The sequence below is a fragment of the Rhinatrema bivittatum genome, chromosome 6, assembly GCF_901001135.1.
Source record: "Rhinatrema bivittatum chromosome 6, aRhiBiv1.1, whole genome shotgun sequence".
Classification (NCBI taxonomy): Eukaryota; Metazoa; Chordata; class Amphibia; order Gymnophiona; family Rhinatrematidae; genus Rhinatrema; species Rhinatrema bivittatum.
The window spans coordinates 264,551,637-264,578,166 of record NC_042620.1 but is presented as its reverse complement, the minus strand read 5'-3'; the positions used below and the strand labels follow the sequence as shown (position 1 = coordinate 264,578,166).

At 46.3% G+C, this 26,530-nt stretch overlaps 1 protein-coding gene across 2 annotated transcripts in view; it reads right to left on the bottom strand.

Moving 5' to 3' along the window:
- Window positions 1-345: 345 nt before the first annotated feature.
- The window catches only part of ATP2A1 (ATPase sarcoplasmic/endoplasmic reticulum Ca2+ transporting 1), a 47,738-nt gene continuing 21,553 nt past the window's right edge, over window positions 346-26,530 (bottom strand). The window contains exons 6-23 of one of the 2 annotated variants that reach the window (XM_029607096.1): window positions 26,196-26,276; window positions 25,917-26,002; window positions 24,611-24,908; window positions 24,043-24,209; window positions 20,671-20,759; window positions 16,765-16,867; window positions 16,084-16,215; window positions 14,406-14,531; window positions 13,662-13,880; window positions 12,629-12,964; window positions 11,987-12,207; window positions 10,346-10,548; window positions 10,126-10,211; window positions 9,597-9,730; window positions 7,793-7,910; window positions 6,503-6,620; window positions 4,566-4,599; window positions 348-961 (exon numbers count right to left, since the gene is read on the bottom strand). In XM_029607096.1, the coding sequence (XP_029462956.1) occupies window positions 4,595-4,599; window positions 6,503-6,620; window positions 7,793-7,910; window positions 9,597-9,730; window positions 10,126-10,211; window positions 10,346-10,548; window positions 11,987-12,207; window positions 12,629-12,964; window positions 13,662-13,880; window positions 14,406-14,531; window positions 16,084-16,215; window positions 16,765-16,867; window positions 20,671-20,759; window positions 24,043-24,209; window positions 24,611-24,908; window positions 25,917-26,002; window positions 26,196-26,276 (2,522 nt within the window). In that variant the 3' untranslated portion in view covers window positions 348-961; window positions 4,566-4,594. Of the gene's footprint in view, window positions 962-4,565; window positions 4,600-6,502; window positions 6,621-7,792; window positions 7,911-9,596; window positions 9,731-10,125; window positions 10,212-10,345; window positions 10,549-11,986; window positions 12,208-12,628; window positions 12,965-13,661; window positions 13,881-14,405; window positions 14,532-16,083; window positions 16,216-16,764; window positions 16,868-20,670; window positions 20,760-24,042; window positions 24,210-24,610; window positions 24,909-25,916; window positions 26,003-26,195; window positions 26,277-26,530 lie in introns of both variants that reach the window. The other variant, XM_029607095.1, reaches the window with a different exon arrangement.

The window sequence follows — 26,530 nt, the reverse complement described above, 5'->3', positions numbered from 1 at the left end:
TTTTTTGAAAAAGAGTGGAGGAGTGATGGTTAGGAGAGGGAGGAGAGGGACTTACCAGATAGCTCCATGTCATCAAGGTTGGGTGGGGTTGTTTGTTTGGTTTTTTTCTTTCCCATGGTGCAGTCTGGGAGTTGCAGTCCAGCTTTTCTTGAGGAAGTGATATATCATGCAGTGTCGCATGGCCCAGGGGCTGCCTTAGCTTTTGCCTGATGACCTGGAGCTTTCTGGTGACTATGCCCCACTGATTTTTCTATCTCTTTTTCCCTTGGCCCCCGGAAGCCCCCCAATTCCACCTGTAACCTGGGACAGAAAGAAAGAGGCAGAAACCAACGAGGAGTCACAGTAAATACTTTAACCTTTAATTTTAATAAATAAGCAGATAGATCTTTTATACATGGTTATATTTTTGTTATCGTTTGTTTAAACTTCATCCTAAAAGCTTTTCTTTTGTCAGGATCATATTTTTCCTCCTCTTTTTTTGTGTGTTTTTAAAAAAAAAAAAAAAAAGAAAAGTATATTGAATTTATTTTTATCCTCGGGTATTTTTTATTCGTAGCTCGATGTCTGTCTAAATCTGGCGACTCCCTGAAGGTCAGCACGTTCAGGCAGCAGAAGGCCGTGCCATGAGGCTGCTGGACTGAGGAGGGGGGGCACTAAGGAAAGGAGGAGCTGGCACAGGGAGGAAAGGGGTATCTCCCAGCTCAAAATATACAAAAATCAAAGTTCTGAGCCATGGCAGAGAGCCCCTCGCAAGCATGCCAGGAAACCCCCAGAGGCCCGGAGCCATGTTTGGGAGCAGTATTTGTTCAGTATAGAAGAGTTTCACATCAGAGAGACTCCGGCGCAGGGTTCAGCTGGGGAAGTGGGTGTCCAGGACAAACAGAGGAGGGATGTCGCAGGCAGAGGTGCAGTGCCAGTAGTTGTTATGGAGTTTAGCTGGTTCTGTTCGGGTCTTGTTTTTCTGTGAATAGAGAGAGACCAGGATGAGAGTCAGGACAGAGGTAACTGGATGGACACAAACACACAGTACATTGCTGCACATTGCCTCTTTCTCCACAGGAGAACACTAACACTCTATCACTGCATCTGTTTCTCCACTTCTTTTATAAAATACCAATAGGAGTGACGTTTGTTAATATTGTAAAGACCTGAGAAGGACAATTTTCAACCATTTAGCCAGATAAAATAGTGATTTACACAGGTCCAGTTGACAGGACCCGCAGGCTACCACAGCATGCGTGTGCTTTCAGCTGCACTGAGGGAAGCTTTCCAGTGGTGGTTTTGGGTTGGTGGGGAAGAAAGTAACACACGTATGTGACATTTTTGGCTGCCCCTGGGCAGCAAATTCTTAGCAAATGTAAATCAATGCAATTTTAATTTTAAACCACTATGAATCAAGTTAACAAAAAATAACTAAAATTATAGAATAACATAAAAACACAAGTAATAAAATATGACAAAAACATGACTAAGTAAAACGAAAATAAAATTAAAAAGTACAGCAAGAAATGAGAAAATGACTAGATTAGTACAAATCAAGAGGTCCATATTCAAAAGTCATTTAACTCAAAGTTATGGCAAATTTGGCATATTCAGCCACTTATCCGAGTAAATTATAGTAGTTGAGTTGAGTTATTCAGCATTACTTAGCCAAATATCGGGTATATCCAGCTAGGTTAGCCAGATAAGTTTAGGCCTGATTCAGAGGCCTGCTTAGGCCTTGTGTAACCAGATAACCTGCCACTAAGATAAAAATATTCAAAACCTGCTACTAAGATAAAAATATTCAAAACCATGAGTCTACAGGTCCTAAACAGCCTCCCTTCCACCCAAGTTCCCAAGGTTCGGCCCTACTGGCCTGAGCCTGCTGCCTACCCCCAAAGCATCCTGCATCTGATAACAAATAAAATACAGAGGCAGGTGTTCAGATGCAGTCTCTCCTCTTCCCCCACCCCTTGCTCCTGGGTCCCATTGGCTTAGCATAAATTTGTATTTCAGGACTTCCCACCCCAACCCTTACCCTCATACCTTCACTGTGCCTGAAATTAATCTGTATCTTCTTTAGTCTCCTACTGCACCCTGGGCCCAATGCTTGCGCCATAGCTATGCAGCTATGAGGGAAGTGTAGGCTTCCACCATAGTTCTTACAGGAGCCTAGCAACAGGAGAAGTGCTGGGTCTGGATCGAGGTAGGACGCTACTGTGATCTGGACTGAGGAAAAACGTACATTTGGGGGGCCCTAGAGTGCATAAAATTTGATTCAATAGACCAGTACTGGGAGCAGGGGCTGGGGAGAGACAAGCACCAACACCTGACCCTATATATTTTTTTTTAATTAGATGGAGGTGCATTGGGGAGGGGGTGGCAGGCTAAGTCCAGCAAGGCCAAACCTTTGAGGCTCGGGTGAATGGGAGGAGGGGAACTGCTTAGGGCATGTTGGCCCGCAAGCTGTTTTTTTTTAAATAGGATCGCCATGTAACTGGCTACATAAGCGGCCATATAAAAAACAATTATCTGATTATGTTTAACGTTGCCACTTTAATCGGGGCTATTCAGCGGGACATTTATCCCGCTGAATATTCAGAACATGTTATCTGACTAACCTGAGCTGGATAACTTGCTTACTAAATGGCCTACTGAATATGGACCTCTTGGTTGTGTCTAATCTAATTTCTTTTGGAGGTGATAGGACTAACAATTTTTGCCGCAATGAACGTAGCCGCTGATTCCAACAGTGGGGGACTATGAGACAAGCTAAATAAAAGGGACTGCCCCACTGTAAAGCTTTGAAAGTAGGCACCCAATTTTAAATTGTATTCAGAATGAAACTGGGAGCCAATGTAAGCCTTCTAATAAGGGATAATATGATTTTAAAAAAACCACTTCCCAAATACTAACTTTGCTTCTTTCAACCAGTTGTAGTCATCTTGTTTGATATGATGTTTGATATGATGGGAGACTATGCAGTAGAAAAGTACATTGACATGGGCTGTTTGAAAATTGCCCCCTAAGTGCTGCGAGTGGTGTCTCTTATGATATAAGAGATGGTATCTTAGGTTATTGTTTTGAATGCACTTTGTAATAAGCTCAGGGTGTTATGAGTGTGCTGTTATGTTATAAGATGATTTATAATGTAGTGCTGTGAATAATTAATCTTATAGCATAATAGGGCATCAATACTGGACAATTTATAGACACTTTATGGTAAGCTAACAGCACTGTGAGTGATGGGACAGCAGAGACCATAAGTACTAGGGGAAAAGACCAAAATAGGGGTATTTAAAGCTGATTTTTTTCATAGGTGCTTTATAATAAGGTAATAGGATGTGAACACTCTTATACCATAAGATAGCATCACACTCATAGTTGCTTTATAATAAAGGCTGTAAATTGGTCATGGAAGTTGATGATACCATGAAATTGTGCACTCACACCATCCATTGGAAGCTTTCTGTTAACCCTATGTATTATATATACCGTAATTCTTGCTGCTTTCTACAACTTCTTACCCATATGCAGTCCTTTAGAATGTTGCTCATTTTGGGGGAAGTGATTCATCCATACATCACCTACAGGAAGTTAGTGTTTCCACTTACCTACCATACCTTGCACAGAAGACAGGACAGAGAATTGCATGGAAGGAGTAAGTCAGCATCTGCCTTCTGTGTACACTCACCCATTCTTGTGTTCCTCTTCTCCCATTACCACCCAAACTTCCTATGCAGCCTGTGCTCAAGGGTGGCACCAACAAAAGGAGTGAGTAATGGCTGTCTTGGGAGCCAAACACTTTGGAGAGTCCCAGTAGCTACAGTTGGACATGGTGGCTCATTCTGCTTCCTACACCAGGGGTGATGACCACTTCCAGTGCTCAAGAGCCACAAACAGGTCTCTTTTTCAGGACATCCACAATGCATATGCATGAGATAGATTTGCACACACTGTCTCCATTGCATGCATATGCATTGTGGATATCTTGAAAACCTGGCCTGTTTGTGGTTCATGAGCACCGGAGTTGGCCACCTCTGCCTGTACATCTTTTCCTGAGCCATATATGAGAAGCAGCAGCAGCAGCAGCAGCAACCGATAGCCATAATCATGACTGTTTTTGCACTGCAGTAGCTGCACAGTATTGAAAGCGAGCGCCAAACTCCACAACGGTAACCAGGAGTCCAGAAGATTGAAGAGAGATCTCTCGAGAAGCGGCATCTTAGCCAAGCAAAACGGGGAAACTGAAGGCCAAGAAGCAGCGCCCTGATTGGTGAACTTGTGCAAGTAAAGCTAGGACAGCACAAAGACGGATGTGGGGCCAGCTCCTCGCCAGACAGATAGCCCAACAGCCCAGGAGTATGCTGCTTTGGGATCCTCTTTCAAAGAAGCTGCGGTTCATTTCCTCCCTACAGTGCGTTTCTTAATTGAAGCAATTGCTGGAACAGATGCAAAAAAAAAACCCCATGAATCCCTCTTAGCAAGGGGTAAGGAGAGAATGGAGCAGTCACAAGGAGGGCATGAATGGACATGAAAAGCAGCATGGACATGCAGATAAGTAAAAGAGGATTATGGGATACCTGTGAGACAGGAGCAAGGAGATGATGGATTATGCTACAGAAATGAAAGGATACAAAAATATGTTAATTTTGATTAAAAAGGGGAAGTATAAAAAAATGAAAGATTAGTATAATATAACAGTACACATGAAGTTGACATGCACCAGTAAGGGATGAAAGCCTGTCTAGGACTTGTACCGGAGGATACAAATGGTTCCTGGATTGCACTAGTTTCCTAATAGGGTGCTGGCTGTTGATGCTGGAATCCTTGTGGGGATGTGCCCTTTAGGATTTGAATTTAATTACTTGCCTTATTCAAATGCAAGCTCAAGGCAGGTTACAATTCAGGAACTGCAGTTATTTCCCTGCCCAAAGGGATTACAATCTAAGGCAGTGGTGTGAAGTGACTTGCCAGGATAGCAAGGAGCATCTGTAGGAGAAGGCAGGCTTCAAACCCTGGCTTCCCTGGCCCTCAGCCTGCCGCTGTGCCCACCCTCTGCTGCTCCTCCATGTTCTTGCTACAGGCGTGGCTGCACGTGGTCATCACACAAAAGGAAGGAGAGAGAGGCTACGGGGATACGTACGTAGAAGGGGAAAAGGAAATAATTATGAAAGAGAAGGGGTGGAGAAAGGGTAAGGGAGGAGAACTTAGTTAAGAAAGAGGAAGCATGGGAAAGAAAGGAAAGTGGTAGGTGGGTCAGGAAGGGAGAAGAGAAAAAGGGAATGTGTATGTTTGATAAACCTGGAAAAACTGAAGTAAAACACCCATTTGTAAAGCCATGGCAGCCGCAGTGTTTGCACCTCTGAGTCAGAGATCAACATTTTCCAGATCTTACCTGCTAAGATTATTGATTTTATGCTATTTAAAAAAAACCATTTAATTCATGCAGAGCAAGAATGGAGTATAAAGCTTGCGATGTCATACTTAACTGTGACATCATTAGATGATGCTTTAGTGTTTAATGACAACATTATAGGAATTAACATCCCCTAAGCTTTATAAACCATTTTCTCTCTGTCAGGCCGATACAGTAAAGTGCGCTCAGGCCGAGCGCACTGTTAGCCCCCGTTTGGACGCGCGTTTTCGACACTCTATTTTTATCCCTTATACAGTAAGGGGTAATAGCGTGTCCAACCACCCCCCCCCCCCCGAAACTAATAGTGCCCTCAACATGCATGTTGATGAGCCTATTAGTTAGTCCCACATGATACAGAAAGTAAAATGTGCAGCCAAGCCGCAGGCAGGAGTTAATTTCAGCCAGCACCAGGAAAATGTACAGAAAAGCAATAAAAACTGCTTTTCTGTACACCCTCTGACTTAATATCATAGCAATATTAAGTCGGAGGCCCCAAAAATAAAATAAAAAATAAAAAATTCTTTAAAAAATAAAAAAAATCTGCCTGCGGGTTGGAAGACGGACGCTCAATTTTGCCAGCGTCCGTTTTCCGAACCCGTGGCTGTCAGCGGGTTCGACAACCGACACCAGTAAAATTAAGCGTCCCTAGCGCCTCCTTTTTACCGCGGGCCCTCATTTGCATGCTCTTGCTTACTGAATCGCGCGCCCAGGAGAATGGCCTGGGCACGCGTCGGGAGAGCGGGCTCTCGCCGGCTCTCCCGCACATTTTACTGTATCGGCCCGTGTGTGAGTGTGCAAATAAGGATGCAATAAACTCAGGTCAAACTTTGAAAATACAGTTCCCAAGCACGTATGTCTCCTGAATGTCTCATTTTTTCCTTTGGAAAAGGAGCACATTCAGGGGATAGATGTACATAGCAATTGTTTTTGTCTCAATAAATATTCATTTCCTCTCAGGCCTGACTTGTAAGCTCTCCCACCCTGCACAAACATATATTCCAACAGGAAGCCTTTTGTAATTCATGGTTAGATGGGGATAGCAAGACCATCCTCTGCTTGTAGCAAATCTGGGATAGGAAAAAGGGATGAGGTCCCACCGACCATCAATGTAGTGACGGGCGACAAATTTGAGGACTTCATCTAGTAATATAACAGGGATGGAAATCTTCAGCACAACGAGCCACTGGGAAACATTCAGAGGAGTCAACTTGAAGATCATCTGGAGGGATAGCAAGGAAGAAAAATAGCCAGTTTTAGATGCATTACATTATTTACGAGGAATTGAATAAATGATCTGGCAAAAAGAATGACAGTTCTATAGTCTCTAACTCCATTTAACTTAGCTTGCCCTTTCTCTGCTTACTCTGGTTTAACCAGCTTGGAATATACCCCATTACTAGCTCATCACCCATTTGTTCAAGGATCAATGGATTCTTCAAAGTGCACTGAGATGGCATAAGACTGTAAGCAGATTCTGGGATATGGGTATCCGTTCTATGCAAATAATATGACGAGGTGTGTTCTAGGAAGATAGATGTGTTCCCTGAGAGGCCCTGTTAATGATTGTCTCTATGTTCCCGTCACTGACTGAGGAACAAACGTTGCATTGGTTATGAGATGTAGGACAAAGTTATTGGGTCCCAGGAGTTCATTTGCAAGAGACCTATGTTTTCTATGCAGAGATCCAGGAGAAGGCTAATTCAAGCAATTATGATCACCAAACAGGAAGATAATCTGAGCAAATCCCCATATTATGAATTAACCGCTCAAAATGTCACCAGATCGGAACCCTCCACAACAGTGGTAGCCAACAGGATCTCATCCTTCATGGTTCTTTCGTAAGAGGCCCTTCAAACAAGCAGATAAACTGACTGTTGGGAAGGGAGGGAGGTCGGTTTTACTCTTCTAGAGGGGAGAATACCTCTGTACAAAGGGGACTGTAGTTTGCTGTACTTATGGGGGATGTATGTAAAGGAGTTACTTCCACTTTGTAAACTCATTAGCTTAGGTTTTTATTTTTCATGTATTTTGTTATAGTATTTTAACATTGTATTCTGTAAATCGCCGTGAGATACCGATTACTGGCGATTTAAGAAATGCAAAAGTAAAGATAATGAAAGATTATGGTGACCTTTCTCTGTTTGAATGTATTCTGATTCTTTAATTACTTGGCTGTGGAGCTTACCTTTTCTCACTTGATTTAATTAACGGATTCCTGTGGCTGAACAAACTGGCATGCCTGTGATGTATTTGCATTTGACTTTACCATCTGAAATGTGCCCCTAAGTCTTTCTCTTTCTTTTTCTCACTGAGGAGGCTAAAGGATCTGTCCAGCTGTACATTAGCATCAAAGATGCTGCTTAAGACTGTCAAGGCTTGCTTAGTGCTTACAGGCAGTGGTTCAACATAGAGGATGAGGAAGTGGAGAGACATAGACAGACAAATGGAGCCCATCAGCCAGATGTTCACCCATGGGGGCATTCTCACTAGGGACTGGTTCTCAGACAAGCTGTTGAAAGAGAGAAAAGGAAGAAGTGAGAAACAAATAGGGAGAGAAAGGAAAGCGTGAGGAGAACGAAAGAGAAGAGTTGGACATTGAATTTGGGCCTGCACTAGATGCTTCCTCTCCCCTTCTGGAGGGTTTGGGGGTAACCCTGCCCAGTGAGACAGATATCTCAGGTTGAGCACCAAGTCTTGTGGCTCATGGACTTATCGAAATGAGAATATATTCAGAGAGGGCAGTTGTAAACTTGATCATTTCTCTTCTGTTACAAAGGATTCTGGGTCCATTTCCTAATCTGTGCTCGTCAATTGAGCCTCCCTTTTCCTAACCTAACCACCGGCACCAAAACAGATAAGACAAGAGGAAAAACAGAAACAGGCCAATGCAATATTGTGTGCTGCCTGCAGCGCACTGCTCAACCCGCGATTAAACACACATTTTGGGCGCGCATCCATAACTCCTGATGCAAAACGGGGGTAGCGCATCCAACGCGAGTGTCCAATTGTGCACATAGGGCCAGATTTTAAAAGGGTTACGCGTGCCAGGCCTATTTTAAAAAGGCCCAGCGGCGCACGTAAAGCCCCAGGATCCATTTGCCGCTGTGCTGGGGATTGCGCGCCAGCAATGAGCCGGTGCGCGCAACTTGCACCTGTCCAGAGGCAGGCGCAAAATGTAAAACAAAAAGTTTGGGGGGGTTAGAGTAGGGCTAGGGGGGAAAGGTTAGGGGAAGGGGTTGGAAGGTCAGGTTAGGGGGGAGGGAACGAGGGACGGCTGCGTGGCTCAGCGCGCACAAGGTGCACAATTGTGCACCCCCTTGCGCACGCCGACCCCTGATGTTATAACTTGCGCGCGCGTGCAAGTTATAAAATCAGATGTACGTGTGCACGCTCCGGGCAGCGCGCGCACATGTACGCCCGCGCGCAACCTTTTAAAATCTACCCCATAGGTAATAGCACTCATCACATGTAAATGAGGCTATTTTTCTATTCCTCCCGATGCATAAAAAAATGTGCGCCTGATGCACACATTTTTACTCGCCAAAATTAACACTTGCCCCGAGCAGGCGTTAATTTTGGAGGAGCCCAAAAAAGTGTACAGAAAAGCAGAAAATACTGCTTTTTTTTTGTACTTCTTCCAACTTAATATCATGGCGATATTAAATCGGAGGAGCTAAAAAACTTAGCATGTCCAGGAAAAAAAAAAAAGGGTGTCGGTGGTCAGGTTAGGAAAAGGGAGGCTCAATTAATGAGCACAGATTAGGAAAAGGGATGCTCTAAAACTGAGTGTCAGGGGCGCCTGCTGCCGAGGAGGCACCAGGGGTGCGCAATTTCCCCTTGCGCCTTCTTTTTACTGTGGCATCCAATTTAAATATTAAATCAGGTGCCCAGGAGAGGTGGATTGGTGGACGTTAAGGGAGTTGGGCGTTCAATCATGAGCACCCGTTTAATGCGCGCCGATATTGCATTGGCCTGAAAGAGTGCAAAAGATAGAAAGCAAAAACTGGATGAGACAAATGAGAACAGTAGAAGATTGAAGAAGGGACAGAAAGCTGAGAGAGAAGGAAAAAGTGGACAGGAGAAAGAGAAAGCTAGAACAGAAGAGGAGGAAGGTAACTGGAAAACAGAGGAAAGAATAATGAAGGACAAGAGAAAGTAAGGACAAGAGAAAGATGAAGGAGATAAACCTCCTTGCCTGTTGAGGGCATTGCACATCTCGATAGTGACCAACACAGACAGGGCCATGGTCATTGGCACTGGGGACTCAAAAACTTCACAGTCCAGTCCTTCATAGTCAGCATGTTCCTCTGTGCATTGCATGAAGTGGGACTGGTGGAGGAAGAGAAGAGAGTTGAGTTTTTACTGCGCCAAAGCTGTTACTCCAATGCAGTCCCCCAATGCACAGGAGAGGAGCTCCCCATGTGCACCTCCCATTACAGCCCAGCTACAACGTCTCGGGCAGAGACCTGTACAGGCACAGCTCCCACTCCAAATCAGTCACCAGTTACAGGAAGGAGACTTCCCCACGCACAATTCCAAACCCTGCCACCTGTCTCTTAGAGAACTCCTTAAATACAGCTCTCCTTCCAACTCGGCCGCCATTCCTAGGGCGGAGAAAAACACAGCTTCCCCTTTCCAAGCCAGTTACCAGTGCCAGGGAGAAGATCTCCACAGGTAGCCACCAATCACCACTAGTGAAACAGCACAGGGGACCCGCATCTTACCAGCTGGTGGTAGGTGACTTCAGGCCCATCTTCAGCATACAGGAACCACCAGGCAGCAGCACCGACAGTGGCCGCACCTACATAACCTGGGGGGGGGGGGGGGCAAAGGTGAAGTCGTCAGGTTGAGAGGGCCAGATCAATAATATCTGTCTAAGGTGAAGAAAACATTGAAGGAGAGAGCAGGAAAGTGACAGTGGCAGGACCCACAGTCCAGACTTACCTCCAATGGCCATGTAGCGGAAGAAAAGCCAGCCACTGATGAGAGGTTCTTTTGGACTGCGGGGGGGCCTGTCCATGATATCCAGGTCAGGTGGGTTGAAGCCCAAGGCAGTGGCGGGGAGACCATCAGTGACCAGGTTAACCCACAGCAGCTGGACAGGGATCAGAGCTTCAGGCAGACCCAGAGCGGCGGTCAAGAAAATACTGCAGATATAGGAAAGGGGTGGAGCAAAGTGAGAATGTGCCATGAAATAACATATAGAGAGGCCAATATTTAAAAGGGTTAGCTGGACAAACCCCAGATTTGGAATTTCTACCCTCTCACCGATGAAATGTAACTTGGTCATTACCCAGCTAAGATCTAACCAGACAAAAAGAGGGAGGGCAGGGATGGCTATAATTTATCTGGCTAGCACCGATATTCAGAGCTAACCAGATAAACTGAGCCGGGTAAGTCTGGAGAGGGAAAATACTGTCCAAATAAAGATATCCAAGCATATGCAGCTGAGATTTACCCAGCAAAGTCCCACTCAATATTCCAAGTAAAGTTACTAGGATAACTTTATCTGCCTAGATCTGCACTTGCCGGATTACTGAACATTGGCCTCGCCGTATCACCACCTCACAAATTCAGTATGTGCTGTATAACATCTATATCTATCTATATGAATACTAGCCGAAAAGGCTTTTTCTCCCTCTCCCTCACTGTATGACTATTCTCATGATCTAACTGCTCCTTCCCTTTCGGGTGCAAGTTGGCTTGGAAGCACAGTCCCAGTCATTCACACATGCTGTCAGGGAAGAAGGGGCCGGATTTAGGCACAGGCAATAGAAGCAAGCACCCTTGGGTGCCAAGTTTTCATAGGCGCCAAAGCATCGCCATGCCTGCTGCTTCTTTCCTCCATCGGCCATGGCTCCAGGTCAGCAGCAGCAGCAACTGAAGATTAAGAAGGTTCAGTGCTGGCCCTACTGCGGCTGTCACGCGCCGACGGACCCCATAGCACTATTCCACACTCTTTTTTTTTTCTATTTATGGTAACAGGAAGTCCATGCAGAAGGAGGGGACGGGGTGCTGCAGGGTCCGTCAGAGCGAGAGGACTGCAAGAGGCCCTGCGCTGAATTTGATTAATCTTTATTTGCTGCTGCTGACAGGAGGCTTGCAGCACTAGAGGAGAAAATTCAGCACTGCAACCTGAAGATGAGTGTGGGAGATGACCTGAGAGAAGGAATTAGGAGGGATCGTATCCTCCCTCCCCTCTCCCATTTGCTTATAGGCACATGCCACCTAAATCTGGTCCTGCATGTGTGCATCCAATTATCTGTCAATGCATGGCACTGGCCTTTGGTGCTCATTTGAGTCCACCAGTGCATGTTCTCGGCCGTAACCGGAAACTTATGAGTATTTATAGATTCCTGAGAAAAATAAAATAAAAACTGAGAGTGAAGGTTCCTGTATATACAATAGATCCATATATGTTACTGTTCAGGGTAGGTTCCCCTCCTGTACTTTTCTATGAAGGATGAGAGATCATTTAGAACTGACCAGATAGCCTAAGTAGCAACTGTAAATCATAGCTCATGACACTAACTAAGGGACCTCAAGGATGCTAAGTATATGATTACTATGACTAGAGACACTCACCAGACAACCTCACCAACATTGGAGGAAATCAAATAGCGGATGAACTGCTTCATGTTATTGTAGATGGCTCTGCCTTCCTCTACGGCAGATACAATGGTGGAGAAGTTATCATCAGCCAGCACCATCTCGGAAGCAGTTTTGGCAACAGCAGTGCCAGAGCCCATGGCAATGCCAATCTCAGCCTTCTTTAGGGCTGGGGCATCATTTACACCATCGCCAGTCTGGGGAGGAGGCAAGAGATTACTGTCAGCCTGCCCAAAATCAGTTACCACCTCTTTTAAATGTGAGATTACGCTATCACCATCCTTTCATAAGATCTTCTACATTCCACCTTCTTCAAAATGCACAGGGCTCAGCAGGTTCCTCAGGACTCAGAACTCTCTTGCCACCTATCTACAGACAGGTGTGTTCTTCCAGTGTTAACTGCTCCCTAAACTAAACTACTTGGCCTTTTCTCCACAGTTATCAACCCCCCTCCTCCCCCACAATTCTATAACTTTCATTTCATTCCTCAATAATTCTTCAAACCCAAAGCTGTATTCTTAGACCTTACAGAAGATCTCCTCCCTCTTGTCTCATTGCAGCTTCTCACCATCCCCATGAACCAATTCTTCATCCCTTCTCTGCTCCTGGAATCCTCACCATAGCTGTGATCTCGTCGTACGACTGCAGGAACTCCACAATCTTGGACTTGTGGGTAGGCTCCACACGTGCAAAACAGGAGGCGCGTTTGCATGCTTCACGCTGCTCAGCTGGCGGCAGGTCATCAAATTCACGTCCAGTATAGGCTCTGCCCAAGACCTCATCGTCTTCTCCAAAGATGCCAATACGACGGCAGATGGCAATAGCAGTCCCCTTGTTGTCTCCAGTGATCATGATAACGCGGATACCAGCATCACGGCATAGCTGAATAGAGCCACTGACCTCCTTACGTGGAGGATCCAACATGCCGACACAGCCAACAAAGGTCAAATCGGACTATAGGGACACAGAAAGGAAGTTACTTATGAGCAGGGACCCTTGAGAATTTGCCTAAAATTTCTGTTTGTTCTTAGAAGTGCTGCTCTAGAATTGGAACAGAATAGTGCAATGGACCCTCCCTAGCCAACTGGTTGCAACTGATGTCAGCTGTTTTCCATAGTGGTCAGTATGATCAAGCCAAAACCACTCAAAAAAGTCATTCCTGGAAGGTATAAATAGACTTCAGAATACTAAAGAGAATGTGATGTCCAATATATAAACAATAATGTCTAATAATCAATTATTCCAGTCTATTAATATATTAGGCAGAGCAAAGGCGTAGTGGAACATTCATCACAAACACTGCACTTTGGGCAGAAAGGAATCATGGACACAAGAGGTGACCTTTCGCTAATCATGATATTCCCTCACCAATATGCCTAGAGCAGTTTTTAATTCACTATATAACCTATTTTCCCATTTATCATACATTATATATATTTTTTTATCTTTATTACCTTGTAATTTCATTTACTATTGAGGGATACCCTTAATATACGTTACCATATGCTTACCATAAATAGACTACAAACAGTAGTGACTGAATGCCAGATGCATGGGTTAGTTCCCCATGCTTCCTCATTCACCCTATCTGAATTGCTTGTGTCATTCTGTTTGTGTTTTCAAGGACAAATGATCACAGCCGTTGACCCACCTCGTAATCGCCAAACTTGGTAGAGTCCTCCAGGTTCATCTCCTCTCTCTTGAGAGGATTGTCACGAGTGGCCAGAGCCAGGCATCGCAGTGTGTCTCTCCCTGTGCCCCACTCTTTGATCTCGGTGAGAATTCTGTCCTTGATGGTGTTAGTCAGTGGAATGCGAGTGGTACCAACACGCACATAGTTGCAGCGGTCAATCACACCCTCTGGAGCACCCTGGAAAGAAAAGAGGTCACACGGAGAGGACAAAAGCCAAGATTAGAACCTAAGCACAGGGAAAGAAAAATGAATCTGAGGTCATACAGAGAGAGTCAGTGGCACAGCCAGGATTAAAGCTGAGGCACAGGAGAGAGAAAAAATGACTACTTTCTAGGTCTCCAACACAGCAGAACTAAGGCACAGATAAGGAAAAAGTGACTCACCAGAAAGTCACAGAGACAGTCAGTAGTAGAGCTATGGATTAGAAGTGAGGCATAGGAAATAAAATGACTTGCGTAGGGTCACACAATTAGTCATAGCGTCTCTATGAAATAGCTGAAAGACTGACCTTATGTTCCTCGAGATCTCCTGGCTCACAGCACACTGCTTTAACCTTTGGGTATAGCACTTGCATGCTTTACTGTGCTAGTAGCTCAGAAGTCCATGCACAAGCATGCAGCCACCTTTGGGATGGATGGCCATTTGAAGCAATGTGGTTTCTTGGCCTGTAAAACTCGCTTTGTTGCAATGTCATGGGCTGACCTTAACAAAGAGTTTATTTCCAACAGCAGCCCGAGAGGCTTTGGCTGGGGAACAGAAGACAGACATGGACTTCCTGTCTCGGGAGAACTCCAGGGTAAACTCCTTCTTCATTAGTTGCTTAATTACCTGCAGAGACAGAGGAGGACCAGGGTGAGAACTTCTTTCTGCCCCAGGAGTCCGTTCATGAATAGTGCTGGCCAGAACAAGAGAAGCAGGGTCTCTTTGGAATAGCAGTAAAATGGATTGATGAAGGGCTCTGTCAGGCTAGCAGATTCCCCACTCCCATAACGATCTCTGAGCGATTAAACAATTCAATAAATGTAAATATATATATATATATATATATATATATATGATACACTGTATGTATCAGCTGCAGGCATGCAGCCATCTCTGGGGTGGATGCCTTATCAGCTTTTACAGCACAAGAGCAACACACGAGAATTTCTAAAGGAAGAATGTTGTGGGGCTTTTAAAAATATTTTAATACTGTTATTACAATTATTATTGTCATGTGACCACAGAGAATATTGGGGCAAAGGGATGTGTTTCAGATATTTAGGGGTGAATTTTAAAAGTGTTGCTTGCATTAAAAGGCTCAGATACACAAATATCTGGGCCGTGTGCAAGCAACGCATATTTCAAAAAGCCAGAAATTACGCGTGTATATTTGCGGGCATGAGTAAAAAAGGGGTGCAGCTAGGACCCGCGAGGGGCGTTCTGGGACGGGCCAAACAGTTACATGTGTAAATCCATTCTTGAAAACCAGAGGCTACAGCACACAGCACCTTGTTAGCCGTGTGTATATTTACTGCTGCTCCTGATGAGATGTAAGTCTGCAGAAAACACTTTTTAGGTCTAACATGCCAGGGTGAGGGGTCTGAGGTCAACTGGGGGGAGTGCAGGCAGAAGAACCAAAGGGCTCTGGATGACCTCAAGATGGACTGGGCAAACTGGTGGAGTAACTGGTAAAGCTGGCAACATGCTTCACGTGAGCATGTTTCAAAATCTGCCTACCTTCGTGCATTAAAGCCGAGAAAGTCCTACGGAAGATATGCAAAGTACGTTTGTTTGAGTAACGGCTTACGATTAGGGGCATGCGCAGTAGGCGCAACTGTGTGCATGATTTAAAATTCTAATGTATGTCCACTCGTGCACCCAAACATGCGTGACTGGGGGCCCACGTGCTTGTTATAAAGTTTCCGTCCCTGTGTATTATGGCAAAAGGTGACATGGCGTGAATACTTAGCACTGGAGAAAGGACGTGAGGTTGAAGACCCAAGGCATTAGGTTAGGGGAATGGCAACGGGACAGGAGAATATGGGGCCCATCCCTGATGTCCTAGTGTCAGGAGTTTTGATATCCAGAACATTCAAGTCAAGTCGAATGCATCTATTTATTTATTTATTTATTTATTTTATATGCCGCCTTTCAAACAACAGGAGGCAGATAACCAGAACACGTGAGAAAAGATATTTGGGGCATTAGAGGAAGATGGAACATGAGGCAAACATCCAGAGCATTAGGGCACGTTGGGATATGCAGCAGGTGTACAGAGCATTAGTTTCAGGAGAGCTGTTACTGCAGATACCCAAGGCAATTGCCTCGAGAGAGTAGCCACTGCTGGTATCTGGAGTATCAATGCCAAGAGGATTGTCGTTCTGCATTAGTCACTTACAGAGTTGCAGGCATTGGCACGCTCCACCTTGGACAGACTGCGCACTTCAGTGTTAAACACATTCATCTTTTCCACCAGTGTCGTGAGAGCAGTCTCTGTGGCCTCTCCAACCTTCTCATAAACTCCTTTACCCTGCAAGGAGACATGAAGTGGTTAAGGAGGGAATGAGGGCATAGGAGGCATAGTGGTAAATTTCTAAAAAAAAATAAAAATAAAAAAATGAATCCGGGTCATGTCCACTGGTGGCTTCCACCTTCCACTTTTTCCCAAAAGGCAAAAGGAAGCAAGTTTAGGTGACTTGCCATGACCTGGCAAGAAAACCATCACTGGGGGAGAGGTGGATATCATTACAATGTGAGATAATACAGAGCACCTAGTAACAATGAAAGACATAATCCTCTTCCTTCTTAGTGAGAAGAAAGGTGGAGGTAACAGAATTAATCATTGTACCCCTCAGGGTAATAGATACAAGAAATTATCTTCTTTTTCAGAGCTCCCAGTCTGTAACTCTTTGGTTACACTCAAAGTAAAAATGCATAGCCAAGATCAGATGCTGCAAAAGAGCATTTACTTATGGGTCTGGGGAGAGGCAAATGGTGACACGACACCTACAGGTAGGGTTTTCAGTCTTGGCTGGGGAAGAAAGGGGTTGATCACTAGTTGGACAGACACGTTTTTTACCTCATTATAGTCCAGGGAAGAGTCATTGCAGAGAGCACAGATTGTGGCCAATTCAACCAGACCATCATATTGACCACACTTGACATGTTTGTCACTCTTCAAGCTACAGACAGAGGTAGAGAAATGGAAAGAGAAAGAGAGAAATAAATACTAACGAGACAGTAAGATGGGGAGATGAAAGGTACATAATGGGGTGAATTCTCAAAGCCTTAAGCGGGGGGGTGCGGCTGTGTTTGTAAAGTCGTCAAGTAACCTCTAGGCGTGGTAAGCGCATTTTCAGAAAGACGAGAATACATGTGTTCTGTTGCCAATGTGCAGAAAAGTAAGCGCATACAAGGAGAGTATTTTGAGGATGTCCCGAGGCGGGGTTTGTAAGTACACTCACATTTCCATACTCTTATAAATGGAGTATGCATATGCATCATTAAACCCTGCGTGCAGCTTTCCACCTGCTAATCAAGTTGCAGAAATTAAATCAGACTTCTTTGGGGTTTTTTTGCTGGGAGAGTCCGGAGCAAATGGTGGAGGGTGTGGGTGAACTAGTGACGGTCTGGGCCAACTGAGGTAAACCTTGGCAATCTGGTGCACACATGAGTAAGTATTTTCATAAGTGAGAGACATGCATACATCAGCCAGTTTTACAAAATACCAGCCTCCGCGCATAAACCGACGGGTTTTATGCACTCATGCTACAATTACCTAAAGCAGCGATTCTCAACCGGTGTGTTGCTAAGAACCGGCAGGTGTGTCACGGCTTCCCGGTGTCCCGCTGCCCCGGTTGCGCACGAGACGCACAAATTCGCCCACTAACACTGCTGCCGTTCCATCCAGGCAAGAACGGCATCGGTGTTTAAAAAGCAAAACAAAACCCCCAAACCTGCCCCATCCCTTCCTATTTCATCAAATATAAAGCCCCCCTCAAGACTCTCCCAAGATCTCTGGTGGTCCAGCGGGGGGCCCGGGAGCGATCTCCCGCTCCCGCTCCCGGGCCGTCGTCTGCCAGTAATCAAAATGGCGCTGCGGTCCTTTGCCTTTACCATATGACAAGGTATTTGTATTTTGTTTACTGGCAGACGACGGCCCGGGAGCGGGAGATTGCTCCCGGGCCCCCCGCTGGACCACCAGAGATCTTGGGAGAGTCTTGAGGGGGGGCTTTATATTTGATGAAATAGGAAGGGATGGGGCAGGTTTGAGGGTTTTGTTTTGCTTTTTAAACACCGATGCCGTTCTTGCCTGGACGGAACGGCAGCAGTGTTAGTGGGCGAATTTGTGCGTCTCGTGCGCAACCGGGGTTCTGAGTGAGAGCGAGCCAGAGGGAGCATTTCTGTGTGATTTACAGCATGTGAGTAAGTAAAAGAGAGCGTGTTTGTGCAAGTGTGATTGATAGTATGTGTCAAAGTGAGATAGCATGTGTGTGATTGAGAGAGACAGGTCAGGGAGGTGTCATGTTTGTGTGTGTGAGAGAGATATAGGCTGGTAAAGGAGGTGACTGATGTGTGTGTGTGAGGGAGACAGAGACTGGTCAAAGAGGTGACTGATGTGTGCGAGGGAGCCAGAGACTGGTCAAAGAGGTGACTGATGTGTGTGTGAGGGACACAGAGACTGGTCAAAGAGGTGACTGATGTGTGTGCGAGGGAGACAGAGACTGGTCAAAGAAGTGACTGATGTGTGTGCGAGGGAGACAGAGATTGGTCAAAGAGGTGACTGATGTGTGCGTGAGGGAGATAGAGACTGGTCAAGGAGTTGACTGGTGTGCGTGAGGGAGACAGACTGGTCAAGGAAGTGACTGGTGTGTGTATGAGGGAGACAGAGACTGGTCAAGGAGGTGACTGCTGTGTGTGAGGGAGACAGAGACTGGTCAAGGAGGTGACTGATGTGTGATTGAGGGACACAGAGACTGGTCAAAGAAGTGATTGGTGTGTGTGTGAGGTAGACAGAGACTGGTCAAGGAAGTGACTGGTGTGTGTGAGGGGAGACAGAATGGTCAAGGAGGTGACTGGTGTGTGTGAGGGAGACAGAGACTGGTCAAAGAGGTGACTGATGTGTGTGTGAGGGAGACAGAGACTGTCAAAGAAGTGACTGGTGTGTGTGTGAGGGAGACAGAGTGGTCAAGGAGGTGACTGATGTGTGTGTGAGAGACAGAGAGTGGTCGTGGGGTGTAATTGGTGTGTGTGTGTGTGTGTGAGAGAGAGAGACTGATCATGGACCCTAAGGAAGAGGATCGTGAAGACAGAGCTTCAGCAGCCATTGCTTTTTCAGGTGTGTGCTATTGGCCTGCAAGGGAAAGGAGTAGGAGAGTTGCTGGAGAGGGTAAGTAAAGGTGGCTTTTTATGTTTATTTTTCTTGATTGACTGCCATTTTAATTATTGGGTATTATGTGATGTGTCTGCTGTTTTTAAGTATTTTATTGATATTTGGACAATTTTTAATAATTTTTATGAGTTTCTAATTGTTGGATGTTATTCTGTTCATCAGCTGTTTTGTAACATTTATTAGTATAGTTTTACAGTTATTTCTGTGTAGGGATCTATAGCAGCTTGGCTTGTTCTGTTTTCCTAATAGGAAGTGTATTAGTGTTTAGGGCCTGGTTTAATATTTGTAGTGTTGCTTTTTCATAAATAGGGTTGTTACATAATCCAGGTGTAACTTTGTGCGGATTAGTTTGTGTGCATTATTGCAGATCCTGGGACTATAATAGGTGCTATATTTCTCTTTCCATTTCTCCAGGTTTGCACTGCATGCAGAGTGGCTTTTGGTTCTCCGTTCCAGTTTCTGTCTCCATATTTATAATTTGTGGTTTTTCTGTACTTGGTGAAGGTCAGTTCTGAGTGTGTGAATGAGGTGAGGTATTTTACTAGCATGTAGGCATTTGTATCAATCTTATTTGTTGTATTTTCTCAATAGGACATGCATTAGTGGTAAATTACTGCCTTTTCATAAGGAGGGGTATTGTGCCTGGTAGTAAAGGGAGTTTGTTTTGCTTTTACTGAGATGTCACTCAAACCAGAATATCTTTCTTATATGGTGAATTGTATGGGGAATGTCCTAGTTCTGCTCTGCACCCATTGTTAGGGGTCGAGGGGGTTCCTGAGGATGCAGAATGTATATTTACATTTAGCCCCCGTGACGGTCACATGTTCAGTGTGTCACGCAGGTGAGAACCATCTGTCAGGTGTGTCTTGAACAAAAAAAGGTTGAGAACCACTGGCTTAAAGTATATGCATGTGCTTTTACAAAACAGATGTATAAACTAATGCTAGTGGATCCTGCATTAAGAATATGTGCGTATGCTGAAACATGTGCGTATGTTCTGGGGTGGCGGCACATGGTATTTTATAATCTGTGGTGGCTCCCGCGGCTCAGTTTATAAGATACCGGCATGATTTTAGGCACCCCCTACTTATGCGTGCATGTGCTGAGTTATGCGCACCATTGAAAACTGCCCTCATTAAATTGATAAATTGCCAAGGTTATGAAGAGAGATAAATATGGGAGAGAGAGAGAGAGAGAGCAAAGATAAAACACGACGCCTAGAGAGAAAGAGAGATTGATTCCAAATATTAAGGCGTGCAGAGAGCCGTCACAGAGAGAAGCAGAGATAAAATACGGATGTGGAAATGAGATGAAATTGAAAAAAAGAGAAGAATAGCGATAAATATTAAAGGTGAAGGATGCTGCAAGAGAACTAGGCACCAAAGAAAGAACAATTCTGTAAAAATCCCACTAAGAAACCAAAGTACAAACTGTAGAGAGAAAGCAAAACATGGGGATAGAACTGGGAAGAGAGAAAGAGATCGGGAAGGAAAAAAAGGAGACATAGATGCAGACCAAGTGAGGCAACATTGCTGCAGGGGTTACGAATGCCGAGATGTTCCATTCTTGGGCATTTGAAGCCTCATTACTTACACTTCTCCTTCAGGGGCATAGGTGGAACCAGTGATGGAAAATTCATTCAGTGAACACATATCACCATCAACTTTGTCAATAACAAACATCTGTGGGGCAAAGAAGAGATTCTATCACTGAAAGCTTTTAAAAGAAACGGAAAATGCCGCCAGAGTCCCCCCCCCCCCCATCATTAACATCCGTAACACCTCCTCCCGCGCTCCATTGCATAGAGACCCCGCTAACATCTGTAAGATCTCCACCAAACACTGCTCCACTAGGGACCCCCATCACTGACATCTGTAACACCTCCTCCCACGCTCCGTTCCATAGAGACCCCGCTAACATCTGTAACATCTCCACCAAACACTGCTCCACTAGGGACCACCATCACTGACATCTGTAACACCTCCTCCCACGCTCCGTTCCATAGAGACCCCACTAACATCTGTAACATCTCCACCAAACACTGCTCCACTAGGGACCCCCATCACTGACATCTGTAACACCTCCTCCCACGCTCCGTTCCATAGAGACCCCGCTAACATCTGTAAGATCTCCACCAAACACTGCTCCGCTAGGGACCCCCGTCCCTGACATCTGTAACACCTCCTCCCACGCTCTGTTCCATAGAGACCCCACTAACATCTGTAACATCTCCACCAAACACTGCTCCGCTAGGGACCCCCATCACCGACATCTGTAACACCTCCTCCCACGCTCTGTTTCATAGAGACCCCTCTAACATCTGTAACATCTCCACCAAGCACTGTTCCGCTAGGGACCCCCATCACTGACATCTGTAACACCTCCTCCCACGCTCCGTTCCATAGAGACCCTGCTAACATCTGTAACATCTCCACCAAACACTGCTCCACTAGGGACCCCCATCACTGACATCTGTAACACCTCCTCCCACGCTCCGTTCCATAGAGACCCCGCTAACATCTGTAACATCTCCACCAAACACTGCTCCGCTAGGGACCCCCATCACTGACATCTGTAACACCTCCTCCCACGCTCCGTTCCATAGAGACCCAACTAACATCTGTAACATCTCCAAACACTGCTCCGCTAAGGACCCCCATCACTGACATCTGTAACACCTCCTCCCACGCTCCGTTCCATAGAGACCCCGCTAACATCTGTAACATCTCCAAACACTGCTCCGCTAGGGACCCCCATCACTGACATCTGTAACACCTCCTCCCACGCTCCGTTCCATAGAGACCCCGCTAACATCTGTAACATCTCCACCAAACACTGCTCCACTAGGGACCCCCATCACTGACATCTGTAACACCTCCTCCCACGCTCTGTTCCATAGAGACCCCGCTAACATCTGTAACATCTCCACCAAACACTGCTCCGCTAGGGACCCCCATCACTGACATCTGTAACACCTCCTCCCACGCTCCGTTCCCTAGAGACCCCACTAACATCTGTAACATCTCCAAACACTGCTCCGCTAGGGACCCCCATCACTGACATCTGTAACACCTCCTCCCACGCTCCGTTCCCTAGAGACCCCACTAACATCTGTAAGATCTCCACCAAACACTGCTCCGCTAGGGACCCCCATCACTGACATCTGTAACACCTCCTCCCACGCTCCGTTCCATAGAGACCCCGCTAACATCTGTAACATCTCGAAACACTGCTCCGCTAGGGACCCCCATCACTGACATCTGTAACACCTCCTCCCTTGCTCCGTTCCATAGAGACCCCGCTAACATCTGTAACATCTCCAAACACTGCTCCGCTAGGGACCACCCATCACTGACATCTGTAACACCTCCTCCCACGCTCCGTTCCATAGAGACCCCGACTAACATCTGTAACATCTCCACAACACTGCTCCGCTAGGGACCCCCATCCACTGAATCTGTACCCTCTCCTCCTCCACACGCTCCGTTCCATAGAGACCCCCTGCTAACATCTGTAACATCTCCCCAAACACTGCTCCACTAGGGACCCCAATCACTGACATCTGTAACACCTCCTCCCCAGGCTCGTTCCATAGCGACCCCGCTAACATCTGTACAATCTCCACACCACTGCTCCGCTAGGGACCCCCATCACTGGCCATCGTAAACACCTGCCCTCCCACGCTCCGTCCATAGAGACACCAGTAACATCTGTAACATCTCCAAACATGCTCCGCTAGGGACCCCCATCACTGACATTGTAAACTCCTCCCACGCTCCGTTCCCTAGAGACCCCACTAACATCTGTAACATCTCCACCAAACACTGCTCCGCTAGGGACCACCATCACTGACATCTGTAACACCTCCTCCCACGCTCGTTCCATAGAGGACCCTGCTAACATCTGTAACATCTCGAAAACACTGCTCCGCTAGGGACCCCCATCACTGACATCTGTAACACCTCCTCCCTCGCTCCGTTCCATAGAGACCCCGCTAACATCTGTAACATCTCCAAACACTGCTCCGCTAGGGACCCCGATCACTGACATCTGTAACACCTCCTCCCACGCTCCGTTCCATAGAGACCCCACTAACATCTGTAACATCTCCAAACACTGCTCCGCTAGGGACCCCCATCACTGACATCTGTAACACCTCCTCCCACGCTCTGTTCCATAGAGACCCCACTAACATCTGTAACATCTCCACCAAACACTGCTCCGCTAGGGACCCCCATCACTGACATCTGTAACACCTCCTCCCATGCTCCGTTCCATAGAGACCCTGCTAACATCTGTAACATCTCCAAACACTGCTCCGCTAGGGACCCCCATCACTGACATCTGTAACACCTCCTCCCGCACTCCGTTCCATAGAGACCCCGCTAACATCTGTAACATCTCCAAACACTGCTCCGCTAGGGACCCCCATCACTGACATCTGTAACACCTCCTCCCACGCTCCGTTCCACAGAGACCCTGCTAACATCTGTAAGATCTCCACCAAACACTGCTCCACTAGGGACCCCCATCACTGACATCTGTAACACCTCCTCCCATGCTCCGTTCCATAGAGACCCCGCTAACATCTGTAACATCTCCAAACACTGCTCCGCTAGGGACCCCCATCACCGACATCTGCAATGTCTCCTGAAACAAACTGGCCCACTGAAGACGCCGTTACCAACACTTGTAATATCTTCCCCGTTATTCCACCAGGCGTCCTTAGCGACTTTCGTTTTCAGTTTTTATTTTATTTTTCCTGGGAATTTATCAGTGCTTATTACAAGGCAAGTCATTTTTTTCCCACTAATTTCTCTCATTGATAAATTCAGAGGAAAAATAAATAAAAAATGAAAACAGAGGTCCCTAGGCAGCCTATAGGTATCAGTGTTCCCTCCTCCACAGTGATCAGAAAAAGGCCATCACAGTGATTTAAGAGTGAAAGGCAACCCCTTTTCTCACCTTGCAGACAGACATCTGGTTGGTGGTCAGTGTGCCAGTCTTGTCTGAGCAAATAACAGAGGTGCAGCCCAAGGTCTCTACTGATGGTAGACTTCTGACAATGGCATTCTTTTTTGCCATACGGCGGGTGCCAAGAGCCAGGCAGGTGGTGATAACAGCAGGTAGACCTGCAGGCAAAAGGATAATGACATTACAAAGTGAAGCATCTCTATGGTCAGCATAATTAGTGGCTCAACAGATGGACACAGGAATACAGAGACTTTTATACTTCGGACTGGATGTTTCAAGAGCTTTTCAGATTTAGGAACAGATGGCTCAGGATTTTGGCACAGGAATAGAGAGTCTTTCATCTCTAAGACTGGATAGGTCAGGATTAGCAGTAGGGTTTTTGCTTCTAGGTATTCACTATTTGAAGGTACTTTAGTTGCTTGATTGAGAAGAGTTGGGATCTCAGTTCCTGTTCACCTGCCTCCTTGAGTCTTAGGCATGGACATCTGTGCAGGCTAGTTTTGGACACCGAGACAGATGAACACTGAGAAAGTGACAGAGAAAATACATCCAGACTTACCCTCAGGAATGGCAGCCACAGCCAAAGCGACGGCAATCTTGAAGTAATAAATAGCACCACGGATCCAGGAACCACCATGGATAGGGTCATTGAAGTGCCCAATGTTGATCATCCAGACAGCAACACAGATGAGGGAGATGACTTTGGAGAGCTGCTCACCAAACTCATCCAGTTTCTGCTGCAGTGGTGTCTTTTCCTGCTCTGTGGCTGCCATCTCATCACGGATCTTACCAATCTCAGTGCCTACGCCTGTGGCAATCACAACACCAATAGCTTTGCCAGCTCCAACATTGGTGCCCTGGATGAGAGGAAACAAAGATTCTAACAGAATCATGGAACGTTTGTCAAATTCATAGAGGTAGATCTTCAAAAGATACGCGAGCGCGTACTTTTGTTCGCGCAGCAGGCGCAAACAAAAGTACGCGCGTAGCCATGCGTATCTTATAAAATCCGGGGTCGGCGCGCGCAAGGCTGCGCAAAATCGGCAGCCTGCGCGCGCCGAGCCGCGCAGCCTGCCTCCGTTCCCTCCGAGGCCGCTCCGATTTCGGAGCGGCCTCGGAGGGAACTTTCCTTCGCCCTCCCCCCACCTTCCCCTCCCTTCCCCTACCTAACCCACCCCCCGGCCCTATCTAAACCCTCCCCCTTACTTTTGTCGGCAAAGTTACGCCTGCTGAAAGCAGGCGTAACTTTGTGCGCGCCGGCTGGCAGCCCCGCTCCGTCCTCCGGTCCCGGGGGCTGGTCCGGATGCCTCGACCACGCCCCCAGGCCAGCACCACGCCCCCGGGCATGCCCCCGAAACGCCACGGCACGCCCCCGATACGCCACGTCATTTCGGGAACGCCCCAGGACACGCCCCCTCCTGCCCCTTTTCGAAAGCCCCGGGACTTACACACGTCCCGGGGCTTTACGCGCGCCGGCGGCCTATGCAAAATAGGCGCGCCGGCGCACGAGGGCCCTGCGCGCCTAAATCCGGAAGGATTTACGCGCGAGGGCCTTTTAAAATCCGCCCCATAGTATATTATATACACAAATAATATAAAACCATGTACCATACCCCATAGAGAAAAGGCATTTATTGATCCCATGCCTAGAGCATGAATGGAAACTAAGTCCCTAGCTGCAGGTTGTACACATAAGATATGGACCAGTCTTAAGCCTTAGGTCAAGGGTGGAATAGATAAAATATTGAATCAATCCTAAGTTTTGGAATATAGAGTGTATACATAAAAAATGGACCAATCTCAAGTCTTGGGTTATGGGTTGTGCTAATAAGATGCAAATTGATCTCAAGCCTGAGAGTACTTACAGAGAAAAGCATGTTCTTTTTATCTTGGTTGACAGCACGAGGATCAGGGACAGTTTCTGTGTGCTTGATTACTGAGACAGATTCACCTAAAGTATGACAGAGTGAGAGAGACAGATGGGCAAAGTGAAACAGGGAGATAAAACAGTCATAAACCATTCAATGCTTTTATCTCTATCTCCCTGAAGGAACCTTTTTTGTTAGGTATCAGAATGATCTGGTTGATCGCTGGGTGACCTGCAGTGAATATGTATGTGCCTACCTCTAGAGGATAGCAGTTACCTGTGAGGATGGACTGGTCAATACGCAGGGTGGTGGATCTGATGGCGATAAGCCGAATATCCGCAGGAACTTTGTCACCAACTAGAAAGAGAGAGAAAGGAGAAGTGGGAAACAGAGGCAGGAGGAGACAATTGTAGCAACCATTGTACCTGAAGACTGGAGGGTGGCCAATATAATGCCATTTTTTAGAGAGAGCTTCAGGGGTGATCCAGGAGATTACAGCTGGGTGAGCCTGATGTCGACGCCAGGCAGGATACTGGAAGCTAAGGGCAGAATTACTGGGCATATGAATAAACATGGCTTTACTGTGGAAGAGCCATGGATTTAGTCATTGG